Source organism: Cryptomeria japonica, chromosome 8 (assembly GCF_030272615.1).
Source record: "Cryptomeria japonica chromosome 8, Sugi_1.0, whole genome shotgun sequence".
Lineage (NCBI taxonomy): Eukaryota > Viridiplantae > Streptophyta > Pinopsida > Cupressales > Cupressaceae > Cryptomeria > Cryptomeria japonica.
Window position 1 is genome coordinate 124,357,813 of NC_081412.1, and position 14,516 is coordinate 124,372,328.

The following is a 14,516-nucleotide window of genomic DNA, read 5'->3' on the forward strand; positions in this document are numbered from 1 at the left end:
ATGATGAACTCCTTCTGGAAGTATGGATATATCAAACTGGGTGCCTATGCAATGCCTCTTTCACAGCCTCAAAGGCTTTCTTTTCTTCTTCGTTCCACTTAAATATATGTTTTTCTCTCATCATCCCCACTATATGTTTTGTAATCTCAGTGAAGTCTGGCACGAACCTCCTAAGAAAGTTTACCTATCTGAATAAGGATTTGACACCACTTCTATTAGATGGGAAACTTAACTATTGAATGACTCTTACTCTATCTGGGTCGATTTTAGTGTCGTCTTTAGAAACAATATGCCCCAGTAACTTGCCCTCTGTGACACATAAAATATTCTTTGGATTCAAGGATATTCCATGGTCTCTACACCTCTGCAAGACAACCTTCAAATCCCTTAGATGATGTTTTCTTCTGCTAGAGAAAACAGTTAAATCATATAAATAAATAACAATTATTTTATCTATCAAATGACCAAAAGACATATTCATTGCTCTTTGGAAAGTTGCACCAACATTTATCAGGCCAAATGGCATGCGATTATATGCAAAGGTTCCCCATGGGGTTATATTTTCTTAAATTCTGCCTAAAAGGGGTTGCTCCTAGTTTCAAAGGAATATGATGTTGAAACTGGCCTTCCCTAAAATTCTTTAAGTCATTGTAGGATCAAGCAAAGACATCCTTATATCTTAGCAAAATTTCAACAAACCTACACTTCTCCTCAAGCGTACAACATTTTCCCAGATTAACAAACTTTGGATCAACCTCATCCCCGATATTCACCTTTTCATAATACCCTCAACCATCAGTATTTGGGGTACATTTATTTCCAATGTATCTATCATGGTGATCAAACAACTATGTAATGATGGTATGATGAAAGAATAAGTATTCAGTAGAATATTGAGAGGGGGGTTGAATCAGTATACTGAAAAACTGATACAAAGTTCCTCAACTCAAATTCAATCACAAAATAAACTTATCACTGCCAAGATCAATATTCATAAGAATACTTGACATCAACCAGTTTGACTGTTATGACAACTTAATAGTAAAACAACTTCAATCTTTGTAAGCATCAACAATGCTTAATCATATCTCAACTTATTCATCTCTCAAAACTTCTAGTTATCATGCCTTATCAGAAATTAATCAAATCAACAAATAAGATATTAACCACAAAACATTCACCACTTGACACAAATGTTTATACATGGAAAACCCAAATAGGTAAAAACCATGGTGAGATGAGACTCACAAGGATAGCTATCTGAACTTTTCTAAAGTTTGTCATGTTAGGAGCCAAGCCTGTTAAAGCTTTACAATAAGTCTTGTTAAGAATTAATTCTGGTTAGGAATCACCCGGTTAAGGGATTTACAAATATGCCTTGAAGAAAAGTAGAATACTCTGTTAGGAGTTGCTGGAGGATATAAGAATCCAAGCTAATGGACACCTTGTTAGAGGATTTAATAAGTAACCAAGCTTGTTAGAGCTTACCTGGTTAAGGGATTTCACTTTTGCTGTAATTGTTAGAAAACAACAGGTTTTCTTGATCTATCTGAATAGCACTACATTTTCTTGATCAGATCCTTTTAAGTTTCAATCTGCCTTGACTCAAAGTACAGATCCATTCATTGGTTAGGCAACTACACACTCACAAGTTTATGCCAATCTTGCCAACTTTGCCAACACTTTTACAAACAACTTCATCGACCTTAAATACAAAACAATTAGGTCGGTAACACAACAAAAATCTAATTATCATCATCGAGATTACAAACAAGTCGGTACAATCTTGACCATTATAAATCATAACAATCTCTTCACATTCTTCAAGAAAATTCCAACTGCTTCATCGGTCTTTGTAACTCATCACACACTATGTATTAGATGCAATCCACTTTGCTCCTTCCCAAGAAATCAAACAAATGCGCCAAAACAATTTGAACTTATCCTCATACAATGATCACACGTGTCTTCATCATTACTGCTCATCAAATAATAAACTAACAAACTTGATCGGTTAGGGTTTATCAAAACCAACAGGTAGGGTTTACCGGTTACATTGCATAGAAAGGTTTAACCCTTTACACTGGTTTACCGATTCAACTCACAAACTTAACATACCGGTTTACAACATCTTCCACAAAACTCTTCTTACCGGTTACTAGCCAATATCAAAAACAACAATAACAACAATAATATAAATACCATTATCGGTTCAATTGACATCAATGACAACATATCATTAATGCAATCTATATGCAAAATGCCAACAAGCTAAAAATGCCAACATGCAAGGGATACTAGACCTTTTGGGATTTTGTTCCCTTTTAATTGGACGATGTTTTTATCTGGATCATCTCCCAGATCGAGGCAAAATTAATTGCATTCTGATTCATAACCTTTAAAGAATGTTGACATGAACATTTATGCCTTCTGTAGAAAGTTATTAATCTATTTGCCATTTTCAAATACCTACCAAAACTCAGAATTGTCTGGAATATTAGGACGATAAACCATCTCAATCCTATATGTCTCTTCTTCAAAATTAGGATGGGGAAGCAAAAGGGAAGATGATACAGCTAATGAATCAACCCTAGTATTTTGATCTCTAGGAATTGATTCAATTGAAAATACATCAAAACTTTCTATCTGATCCCAGACCCTATTTCTATAATTATTTAATCTTTCATTCATCACGGTAAAAATATTTCTTACCTTCTTAACAACCAATTTGGCATCCCCCTTCACATTAATCATTTGTATCCCTTTTTTCTTAGCTTCATCCAACCCCAATAATAGAACTTCATACTTTGTTGTGTTATTAGTGTATTTAAATTCCAATTTAAAGGAAAAAGGGAACTTATCACCCCTAGGAGAAATCAGAACTACCCCAGCTCCAGAACCTGTTGATGAACAACTACCATCAAAATCCATAACCCAAAGATTTTCAAAACAATCGGAGTTAAGTACTGGTTTTTATCCTGATCTCCAGATAAAACATGCAATTGCAAAAATCTCACTCCTAATACAGTATCTAAGACTTAGGGTCATCAAAAGGGAACACAATAAATTTAGATTTCGGTTCAGGTTGCAACAATACCTTTTGTTTTCCCACTAGAATAGTTTCTTGTGACCAATCCATTTTAATCTCCCCACCCAAATCTTTGCAAAATGTTCTACTCAATAATATGCCATAACTAGCAGGTATATCAACTACTAGGATAAGATGTAAGAGCAACTTGTGCATCTTTAACTTGACCAAGAAAAAGAATTTGTTTTGAGTCCTTGGAGTAGCATTTGCAAAATGTTTTAGTAAGGGATAGGCCCAAGGTTTTAGCTACTGAGGAGGGCATGATATTATCTAATGCACTAGAGATTATAACGTAGTTATTAATCTTATGACCATTTATAAACAAGGACACATGGAATGGATCAGGCTTTGGGTCAAAAGAATGAGGGGAATCATTAGATTCATTTGCTATTATTTCAGGAGAAGACACAAATGACTCCAATAGTGAAGCAGAAAATTTAACATTGGAGGACTCAACATTAATTGATTGTTGATTGCTAAACTCAACCTGAGGGTCATCACCTTTGACGTACTTTACTATTTTATCTAATTCTTTGGGATTCGACCTAAGGTATTCAACAAGGGATATCTGAATTTTTGAGGATTTACAAAATTCAACAATATCAAATAAGGCATCAGGGTCAGAACTTTTTAACAATTGAACCTCTGGAACATTTGAACCACTAACTGGGGTTCAGGCTAGAAGTTCTTTACCTTTGATTGATACTTCTGGAGAAGCCGAATTACTTTTGGATTTGAGATTGCATTGATTTCTGGTCAACATGACACATGAAGGATCTTCTAAGGTGACCAATATATCACACACTCTACTGAGTTGTCCAGGAGCCACCACCTCATCCCAAATTTCAACCTATTCGTCATCCCCGACCCACCATAGTTTTTGCTCTATCTGCCAACTTGTCCACCACCTCATTGCCTTCTTTGTATACATGATTGATTTTAAATTCATCAAATTTGCTTACCAATTTGTTAATTGGATATAACCAAGACTCTAATTTCCAATTAGGTGTTTGATTCTTTCTAATTGCATTGATGGTGATCAAAGAATTTCCTTCTAGATGAATTTTCTTGACACCTATTTCCATCGCCAATTGCAATCTTAAAAGCCTTGCTCCGAATTCTGTCAAATTATTAGAAGTTTACCCAAGGACCAGAGATTTTTCAGCAATAATGGTTCCACTCGAGTCCCTAGCCACACATCCCATAGCTCTTGGACATGGATTTACCTTTGCTGCCCCATCAAAATTTATTTAATCCATCCTAGATCTGGGGCTTGTCATTTAACATCTTTCCTAACACCAATGGGATGATCAATAACCCCTACTCCATTAATGGGGGGACAAGCAGTCATATTATTGCAAGTTATACTTCATTTCCTTTAGATATTACTTTAATATTTTAATAAGTGTAAGGTCACTCTTGATAACATAGTCTTACTTTTCTTCAATATAGTGATATATATTGTCATCTTTATGTAGACTTGGAAAGGAGATGCAACCATTATGATTCTTATTCTCACAATATATATTCAAAACTTTTTCTGTCTTTTTCAACAGCTATTCCCTTTGACTCTATTAAAAATAATGTCCACTACAAACATTTTGTTGATGTAAGTCATGGTAATCAAATTGATGTCATGTTTTCTAGAAATCGATGAAAGAGTACATAGAGGATTTCCATAAGATGATCATAAGAATTGTGGTATGGATAGTTGGATGTGATAGCAACTAACCATGGTCTCTATTTCAACTATGGCCATTGTTTATCCATAATTACTAATGCATAATTGTCACCATTGGACCGAGTGCTTATGTTTTGGGATATAAATTTGAGGCAGAAATTATGCTTGTATGTGATAGTTCTAGTGTGGCATTCTCTTTGGATGATTTCTTATATTGTGCATTGAAATGATAGAGGATGTTCTTTAATTTTTATAATATTTGTGTCTCTATTTCTCTTCATATCAACTCAAATACTATTTATGATTTGCATAGAGCATGATAAGCAATAATTCCTATATGTTCCACAATTTCCCTACTTGACTTACAATTTCAACATTCTCATCAAAATTGGTCATGTTTCTATCTCTCAACGAGTAATTTAAATATGGAAACTATCCTCCTTCCTTGCTTGAGAAGTTGTGTTCCCCTTGTTATTAGCTACTAAATGAGTAGTGGAATCTTTGTACACGACAAAGCCATTTTTAACATGTGAATAGAGACCAAGGTCATCTTTGTTTATTTCATAGTGCAATTACCACTAGGTTGTCACATGTAGTGGATATCAAATGTATCAAAATATAACACATATTATTTTGTTTCAATTTTAGAATTAATTTCAAGGTAGGTCTCATGGACTTTATTAAAATCTCCAATTCCAAATAGCTATGTCTCTCTTTAAATTTTGTCTATAAATCTAATTTGTATCTTTACTATGCTTTGAGAAAATTAAATGAGATTGTTTTAATGTTTGTGTTAAACTTAATTCTTCTTACAATTCATTTGTATTATTACATATAATTTGGGTCATTTATCATGAAATATAACTTGATATAGGTCAATAAGTGTCCTTATATTCAATTAAATACCTTGTGGTACTTGATAAATACTTGCATTCACAATCAAAATCTTTGTTCTATAGATATACTCTGGTAGGACAACAACAACATCTACGAGTGAACGAACCTCCCCTCCCACAAAATTTAAACCTCTAGCCATAAAAGAAGAAATAAATGATTATTGATGATTTAATTGTTGAATGGTAGATGCATTAAGGACCCATGTATAGTGGCTATCTAGATATTATTATTAATTTTGATACTTTATTTCAAATGAGAAAACAATACACATTTTCTAAAACCTCTTATAAGGAATTTTTTATAATTCATATGTTTAGTGTCACATCTAAACATTGTTTTCACTAAATACATCACTTATGAATGTAACAACAAGCAATAACACCCTTGCCAAGATTTTCCAAAAAGATGGCAATCAATGATGAACTCCAAGGCGAAAATTCTACTTATACACTTGGAAGTCATTGACAAATCTTGTAGGCATTTCTATACACATTGGACCATGTTGGAAATGTGAGGTTTTGATGAGTAGAAGAAAAAAGAAACTGAGTTTAGGTAGAAGGAGAAAAATAAACTGATGTTTTCAAATCTTTAAATGATAGAGAAAAATATAGCAAGACCTAAACTTTCATTTACTTAAAAAATTAAAAAATACAAATTTTAATCTAAATGTTATAAATATGCTAAAAACTATTTATTTGTTTAACTTAGATACCAATCACTTGTTCCTAATTAAAGAAACCTAAAGGATTAATTAATTAATTTAAATTTGTTTAAATTAATGAAAATTTTAAAATAGCCGTTGAAAGGAGAATGGGAGCCGCATGTCAAATTAAGATTGTTTTTAAATTTGAAATTCTGTTACAGACATTCCGTTAAGAAAGTCCTCCATTCCATGCCTGATGTGTCAGAGTTCTAAGTTTTTGTGATTGTCAAATGTTTTGTTCTCTCTCTCCATTCAATGTTTTATTTGGTGGTTTGGTGGCGTACAGCGTGCACGCTGGTTTTTCTGTCCATCTTATTTTCAGGTGTTTGTTTTGTTTGGTGGTGTTCAGTGTTTTTTCAAATTTTTTGTTTGTTTTAGTGTTAATTTTTGTGGCAGAGCGGAGGAAGAGACAGAACAGAAGAAGAGGCAGAGGGAGAGCAACCAAGGGCAATTTCTTCTTCCAGGTATGTGGAACTTAATACTGCAATTAAATTTCATCAATGCAAATAAAATTATCTGCTGTCACCACTTGTGCAATGCTATTAAGTTAGGTTGTTTGCAGATTTTCTCGCTCACGATGCTATTAAATCAGTTTTTGCCCTTCTTCTATTTTTCTCCAGAGGGCAGTAATAGCACAGGTCAGGCCAAGAGGGCTCTTCTAGTAGTGCATGGCTCGACTATTCCGCGGAATTCAAACCCTAACCCGAAGGCCTTGGCTTCTTTCCCCAATGCCGCCCCCCATTCCTGAATTTCAGAATATGAGCAGGTCCCCATGCCCGTGAGCCTCACGCTGGGAGCGCCCTCTGCCCTAGCCGCTAGCTTTCTCATAATCGCCGGCCATTGAAGGGCCTGCACCATTCCCAGGTCAAGAATATGGATGGCTTTTTTCCACTCCGTTGCCTGCGCTATGGCCTCGTTAGCGGCCATGAAACCGAAGGCTATGTAGGGAGTACACTGGTATAAAAGCTGAAATCCTTCTGGTCTTTCCGCTTGGGTTGGAGCACGCATGAGATCAGAGCCCCCTGGAGGCTGCAGAGTGCTCAGATTAGTACCACAAGAGTTGCTGTTGTTCTGGAGAAGCAGTAAAAGGCGGGAGGTAAGCCCTTTGGCGAAACAGCATGTGACCCTCTGTAATGCATCTCCGCAGGGGTCAGCCGATTTCCAGATTTGCTGCAACACCTTTGCAGCTAATTGTGAGTCTCTGGAACCCACTGCTTCTGCACAGGCTAGAATAAGATGAACCAGATGAAGACCCTGGTCAATTTCTCCGCTTCCTGGAGGTTTGACTCTTCTTTCACTACTGGTACCAACCTCAACTACATCTTGTAACACAGATGGAAACCTTTCATCCTTGAATCTTACTATTTTCTCCTCGCTCACTCTACTCTTACTCTCATCATCAAATTCACAGTTCTCATGATCATCATCATCCATCTTTATGAAGCTTTCAATCATCTCAGCCATCTTAGTAAATCCTTTTTGTGCATATGATGCGATCTTTACTTTGTAACACATCGCATTAGGTTGTCTATCCTTTCAGAATTGAATACGTATCCAAGCTTCCATTAGGCACGCGATCTAACTTTGCATGTTTGTTTTCATATCCATAGTGATATTTTATGAATTACTTTTTGTGCAGCAATACTCCATTACTCCATTAGCTTGTGTGTCTGTCTATGATCTGTGAATATCAAGGCAATGGTCAATTTTGCATATTTTCTTATGTTTGACATTTTGAAAGACATCGTTAGGAATAATCTTCAAAATTGCTTACATCTTCTTTTCCCTGCAAATCAGTCATGAGCAAATTAGTTATAATGCCTGAAAAAGCTTTAACTTTGCATGGGGTTTAACCTATTTTAAGTTAATTTATTAGTTCTGTTAATCTAATTTTGGTTCATGCACAATTAGTTCTGTTAACCTATAATGGGTTGTAGCCTTTTGATTGAGGCACTAGTTCAGTTAGTGTGGCACAAAAATCTCAGGAGGATGATATGTCTCATACTAATGAAGTTCCACAGTCTATGAAATGTAGATATAATCTTGTATGAAGGTCCACAGTCTATGAAATGTAGATATAATCTTCTGGATAAAACTGTGTGAATATTTTTATTCGATGTTTGGAGAGAATGATTCAAAACATTGAATAAAAATATTCACACAATTTTATCCAGAAATCTGTACGAAGTCTAAGTCTACATCTCTCATTCTGCCGTTCCTTTAAAATATGTAATCAACAAAACAACACTTGCAGAGGAAGTCACAAAAGCTAGTAATGGTATCTACGAGTTTCCTGTATAACACTTACATTACATATGGGCTTATAAGGTGGCGTTTCTCTCTTTTGAAGTAGCCAGTCCCAATCAACATGTTCAAAGAAAGGATGTGACTTAATGTCCCTCACTCCTCCTTTCAGACATCCAATCCTGATCACATTTTAATGCTGTCAAACTTGATATGGAACCAAGAATTACATCATAAAATGCAAAATGCAAAGGAGCCTAGCCTGATAATTAAGCACAACATTAATCACAAACTTTGGTCTAGAACTAGTTCATGTTTTAAAAAATAAAGAAACATGGTAGGTTATCTCTTTCCAAAACCTTTTAGTGAGATCTGCAGTCAAGAGTTTGTTGATTAAGTCTCTTGCACTGTACAATCCAAAATGTAAAAGCAAAAATAAATTATGATATATTGCAAGACTAATATATAGCAGACATCTAGTTTCCCGCAGTTAAAAGCGGGAGAAGTAAAATGATGATGAATCAGAGTTTAATCTAAATTATTGAGAAAAAAAAAATGAAAGGATCTCTTACTTATAGGAGAAATGGGTTGGGAAACGAAGCTTGCATTTCAATATCTTCTGATAGGTACCGAATGTATCTACCATCATCCAACCACGAAAAATCAGTAAAAAACTATCACAAAAACATGAAAAACCAGTCTTGAAAAACCTGCAGCCTTTAAAAAGGCTGATAGGGAAAGAGTTGCAAACCAACCACTGTCCTGAAATAGAGTAAAGCCTGCAAGCATTTCATACACAAGAATACCAAATGTCCACCTGCAAATCATATCCTGTTAACTTTCAAGTCTTTACAGGTAAGAATCAATCATTATTCAAGGTAGCACTTAAAATATTACCAGTCAACAGGTTTGCCATGGCCTTTATTCAAGAGAATTTCAGGTGCCAAGTAGTCTGGTGTTCCTAAGATGCTCAATACAAAATAAAATCAGATATTGAATGTCTTTGAACATCTCAATACCAATGAAGTTTATGAATTTGAGTGTGTAAGTATCAATTTCATAACTTTTTTGAGATCATGTTCTACAATACATCATCAGAATGAAGATGGAATTTGAATTTTTTTTTTCTCTAATCTTACATGCAATTCAAGTGATAGATACTTATAAAACTATGTTTGTAGGAATAAGTAATCTGTACTTATTGAACTATGTAGGAAATTGTTTATATGAATGTTTAGTGTTAAAGGGAGTTATATTTAAAAATGCATTATTCTACGGTACAAATGCCCTCACAACATAGAGTAAATGTTCTTGTGTCAACCACTTTAGCAAAATCAAAATCTGCAACAAAATATCCATATTTTCTTATGTTTGACATTTTGAAAGACATTGTTAGGAATACTCATGATGCAGATAGGAAGTCTCTTTTTCCTTGTTATACATCCATTTGTGCATACCCTGTCGTCCTGGTTCTAGTATGATGCTGAAACTGTTCTTTAGCTTTCTTTTATTTGAGATAAGTAATAATAAGCCATTGGTATTTTCATGACATTGTCACAGGATAAATCAGGGATCTTGATTATGCCTTCTTGCCACATAAGACTGTGTGCAATATACCTTTTGTTTAGTGCCTCTTTAGACATGTTTGCCACTTCCTTTGACTTCATATAATCTTGTGATTGATAACTATTCCTCATGTTAAGAAATGGTATATCTTGATACCATGTTCTATAATATCTCCTCAGAAGGCAATATTTATCCCTCTAATTTCAGCAGTATCAATAAAATTTATTTTCCTTAACAGTTGTGTAAATAGTTTTCCACCAATACTATTTTCAAAAAGTTTCATGATGGTAAGGTTTGCTCTTCTGTTTAACAAGTTGTGTTTCTGTCCTGATCTCCTGCATTGCTAGTTTTATGTTCAAATATGTGGTTGAATAAATCCTCATTGATATTTACAGAATCTGCCACCTTGAAATCCCATTGTTTGCATCAATTTCACTCCAACATGATTGTTTTACTTACTATGTAAAACTCCAAAAAACCATACTATCAATTGCGATTTGGGCATCACATGTTTCCAGTTTGTCATTCGTTTCTAATTCTTTAACACTCTTTGTAATTGAGCTATGGTGCCTCAAACTTTAAAAATAGTCAAATATTTATCATCTTTTTGCTTTCATTCTTAAATTTTGTGATTTGTCATCCTTTTTTAATTCTTTAACACTCTTTGTAATTTATCATGTTTCCAGTTGCTTTTAATGGAATTTTCATGTTCTGGCTTGATTGAAGTAAATGTTGCTAAAGTGGCATCACAAAAGGCTGTAAGGGACTGTTCTAGTATAGTTGGGCTCTCAGAAATATAACTCACATACCAGAAATAATGGGGACCTTGATTCATGTTGATGTTGCACTATCCTTAGAATTCTTAGCCACTAATGGTGGCCTTACTTATAACTTTTGAAAAGTTATTGCCTACTTAACAGTCCCACAATCCCAATGACTATGTTTGTGACTAGTTCACTATTTTTGTAGCAGATTTGATGCTTTCACTACAACATTGTAGGCATGTGGCCTTTCTTTGACATCTGTATTTGAAACATCATGGGTTGTTCATGGCAGTAGAGTGCATTGTTTGTCTTCAAATTGGCTTATAAAGGTTGTCACTGTTCCATATTGTTGTTATTTATAAAACTTTGATGAATGCCATAAATGTTGATGTCACTGTTATTATGAGGTCTGGTCCAGACATTTTTTGGGCTGTTCTATTTTGAATATTTTCAGTATAAAATCGAATCACTATGACCACTGAGGGATGCTACATGGGCTGTCATCTTGCAATTCTTATTATCAGTATCAAGCACTTGAAATCCACTATTTCCTTCTAAGCACTCTGTGATTGTAAGCAAAATGAAATATGAAAACAAAGCATGTAGAAACAGTGAATGCCCTCCTTGATCTCTATCAAATTTGTCATGACAACCCCTTTCCGTATTGTTCACTGTCTTTTGATCTTTCATACCATTATTTGACTGAAAATAGACATGTATTGTGTTGTATTGTGTTATTAGATCAGTCATGTAAAATTCAAGCATCAATCTCTGGAATTTTTGTAGGTACAAATGGAAGCTTGTGAAGCAAGTGGTGAAGGACGTTTTCCAGACATTGGATGTTGGATGTGGTCAAATGAAGGTATGCATTTCATTGCATTTTTTCTTTGAAAAGAAATGAATTGTAAAAAAAATAGGATTGATAGGATGAAAGCACTCCTCGTTTTGTGGAAGAAGTGCTTTCCTTGTTTTTCTGATGACACTGTATGTTCTTTATACTTGTTCTTCAATATGCTTCACATTATTTTCGAAAAAAATTAGAATAATTTTGAGTAAGCTATCAAAAGTATCAAATACTGAATGATTTGTTTTGTTTTTAGTAAAGATGGGGAAGATAGATGATGGCTTATATAATGATTCCATGATAAAATGCTGGAATAAGGAACCGGTGGATTATAGAAAACTGGATGCCCATTTTCATCATTTCAAGGGTAGTAGTTCAAGGCATGTAAAGTGTTTTCCATCACTGTTTATGTATAGTTGTTGCCTGAAACATTTTCATTCTGAAATATAAGTAACAATTATACTATTGTTTTGAAATGAGCAGTTAAGAACGTATGCATCATATTTCGTGCCTTCTGGCAAGAGAAAAAGAAAAACGGGTAGACCCTTTCTCCTTTGGATCTTCAAATGCTCCCAATTGAAATTATTTTTGAAGTGTTTTATATCCAATATTTCATAGAGTTTCTCTTGGGTATAATTTGTTTATTATTTGTTTTTGTTTGTGTTTTCAAAGATAGACTCAAGTTCACAGTATGTTGCAGGCAAAAACATTACATGTTACTCTTGGAATAGGTGGGTTGAAGGCCACTCTCCCAAATTCCCAACAATGGGTGTCAGTTTGACAACAAGAAGAGTAGTAAGGGATGTGATTAGATAATTTCTTTAGTAACATTTTGGTCAAGGGTATTGACCTAATAGGAGTGTAACATGGTCAATGGTATTGACGTAATGGCATTGTAACATGGTCAAGGTATTGACCCAATAGCATTGTAACATGTACAAAAATAATGATTAATAAAAAAATTTATTGGAAGGGGATAAAAATCCCTTCCAAAGACCAAAGGGAATAGCCAATGGCCATGGTTATTCCTTAAGGTTGTGTGTTTGTGTGGCAACTTAAAGAATGGTCGGTAGGCCAAGGCCATTCTTTAAGATCTATTTCTTGTTTTCTTTACATTTTTTTACTTATCTTGATTAATTTTTAATTTTTATTTAAAAAATTATTAATTTTGATCTCAACATTAAAGTTAGAGAACACAAATTTGAAAATTATGAATCGCAATACAAATCCCCCTTCATAGTTCAAAAATGATAATTATAAATTGCCCTTTTTAAAATATAATTTACTCACTTTATAAATGAAGTTAACACTACATAACCATCCACATAAGCATGTCACCATAATTATAAAATGTGTATTTTGACTTGTCACATGCTAACATATGTGCCTATGTGCTCATCACCAAAGGCATTGCCCTATTCAATCATCACATTTAAACATTGTTTGCATAACTAGTTGCTTTTAGAGCTTTTAATAATTTGTAAGTTTTATTAATGCATCGCAACAAATCATAAAATATGAGCACTCAATATTTAATCTAGTTATTATAATTATCACATTTAAAGTTATGTAAATAATTTGTATTATAAATAAAATACAATGTATGTGTTTTGTTGTTTTTTGTGGTGTTGTGTTGTGACATTGTGTGGTGTTGTCTTGTGGCACTGCCTTAGGTCAATTAGGCTTAGGTCAATTAGGGGAGGCCATACAAGCTTCCACCTTCACGTGGTTGGCGTTGCTAGTAGAGAATGTTTGAATAAATATTCTTGAAACTAAGAGAAGCTTATTTGTAAATATTTTAATTTAAAATAAATCATATTTTATAAATTCAAGGTAGTTAATTGCATGTTGAAATTCTCCAAGTAAAAAGAAATTTGTGATTGCAAAGGCAAAATAAATAATATTTTTTAAACTAGAAACATATATTTCTAAATAATGTTTTCCATATGTTAAAATATTGTGTTTCCTTAAATTGTTTGGTATTGTTATGGAGCTTGTTTTAAACAAAGTATAATAATCTTAACCCCAACCCCAACCCTAAGCCTAACTATGTCTATAAACCATACCTTAATACTAAGCATTATTAGGGTTTAAACCTAATCTTAACCCTAACCCTGACTCGTTTAGGGTTTAGGATTTAGGTTTATAATTATTATTAGGGTTTAGGATTTAGGTTTATGATTATTATTAGGGTTTAGGGTTAAGGTTAGGATTTAGGGTTATGGTTTAGGGTTTATAGTTAAGGTTTACATCATGGTTAGTTAGGGTTTAGAGGTTTAGGGTTAGGGTTTAGAGTTTTAGGGTTTAGGGTTTTGAGTTAGGGTTAGGGCTTAGGGTTTCGAGTTTACAGTTAGGGTTTAGGATTTAGGTTTATAATTATTATTAGGGTTTAGGATTTAGGTTTATAATCATTATTAGGGTTTAGGGTTAAGGTTAGGATTTAGGGTTATGGTTTAGGGTTTACATCATGGTTAGTTAGGGTTTAGAGTTTTAGGGTTTAGGGTTTTGAGTTAGGGTTAGGGCTTAGGGTTTAGAGTTTATAGTTAGGATTGTGTTTAGGGTTTAGTGTTATGGTTATGTAGGGTTTAGGGTTAGGGTTTACATATAGGGTTTAGGGTTTAGAGTAGGGTTAGGGTTAGGATTTAGAGTTTTAGGATTCAGGATTAGGGTTAGTATTTACGTCATGGTCAGGGTTTTAGGGTTTAGAGGTTTAGGTTTAGGGTTAGGTT

At 34.0% G+C, this 14,516-nt stretch overlaps 1 protein-coding gene across 3 annotated transcripts; it reads left to right on the plus strand.

Annotated features, from left to right (window-relative positions):
- Positions 1-6,497: 6,497 nt before the first annotated feature.
- Positions 6,498-12,833, plus strand: LOC131041634 (uncharacterized). Of its 3 annotated transcripts, XM_059209995.1 has the most exons (6): positions 6,498-6,691; positions 6,766-6,833; positions 11,730-11,805; positions 12,044-12,167; positions 12,271-12,325; positions 12,488-12,833. In XM_059209995.1, exons 1-5 carry the CDS (start codon positions 6,625-6,627, stop codon positions 12,272-12,274), a joined length of 339 nt encoding a protein of 112 aa, XP_059065978.1. In that variant the 5' UTR covers positions 6,498-6,624; the 3' UTR covers positions 12,275-12,325; positions 12,488-12,833. The 3 variants fall into 3 exon arrangements, 2 of the variants coding, with proteins under 2 accessions (XP_059065978.1, XP_059065977.1); XM_059209994.1 differs by having other exon boundaries at positions 6,523-6,833; XR_009358736.1 differs by lacking the exons at positions 12,271-12,325; positions 12,488-12,833 and having other exon boundaries at positions 6,523-6,833; positions 12,049-12,162.
- The last annotated feature ends 1,683 nt before the right edge of the window (positions 12,834-14,516 follow it).

Coding starts and splice junctions, on each gene's coding strand:
- LOC131041634 (XM_059209994.1), top strand. CDS start 6,600: ATGTTTTGTTCTCTCTCTCCATTCAATGTTTTATTTGGTGGTTTGGTG. Junction 6,834..11,729: donor AGGGCAATTTCTTCTTCCAG/GTATGTGGAACT, acceptor GAATTTTTGTAG/GTACAAATGGAAGCTTGTGA. Junction 11,806..12,043: donor TTGGATGTGGTCAAATGAAG/GTATGCATTTCA, acceptor TTTTGTTTTTAG/TAAAGATGGGGAAGATAGAT.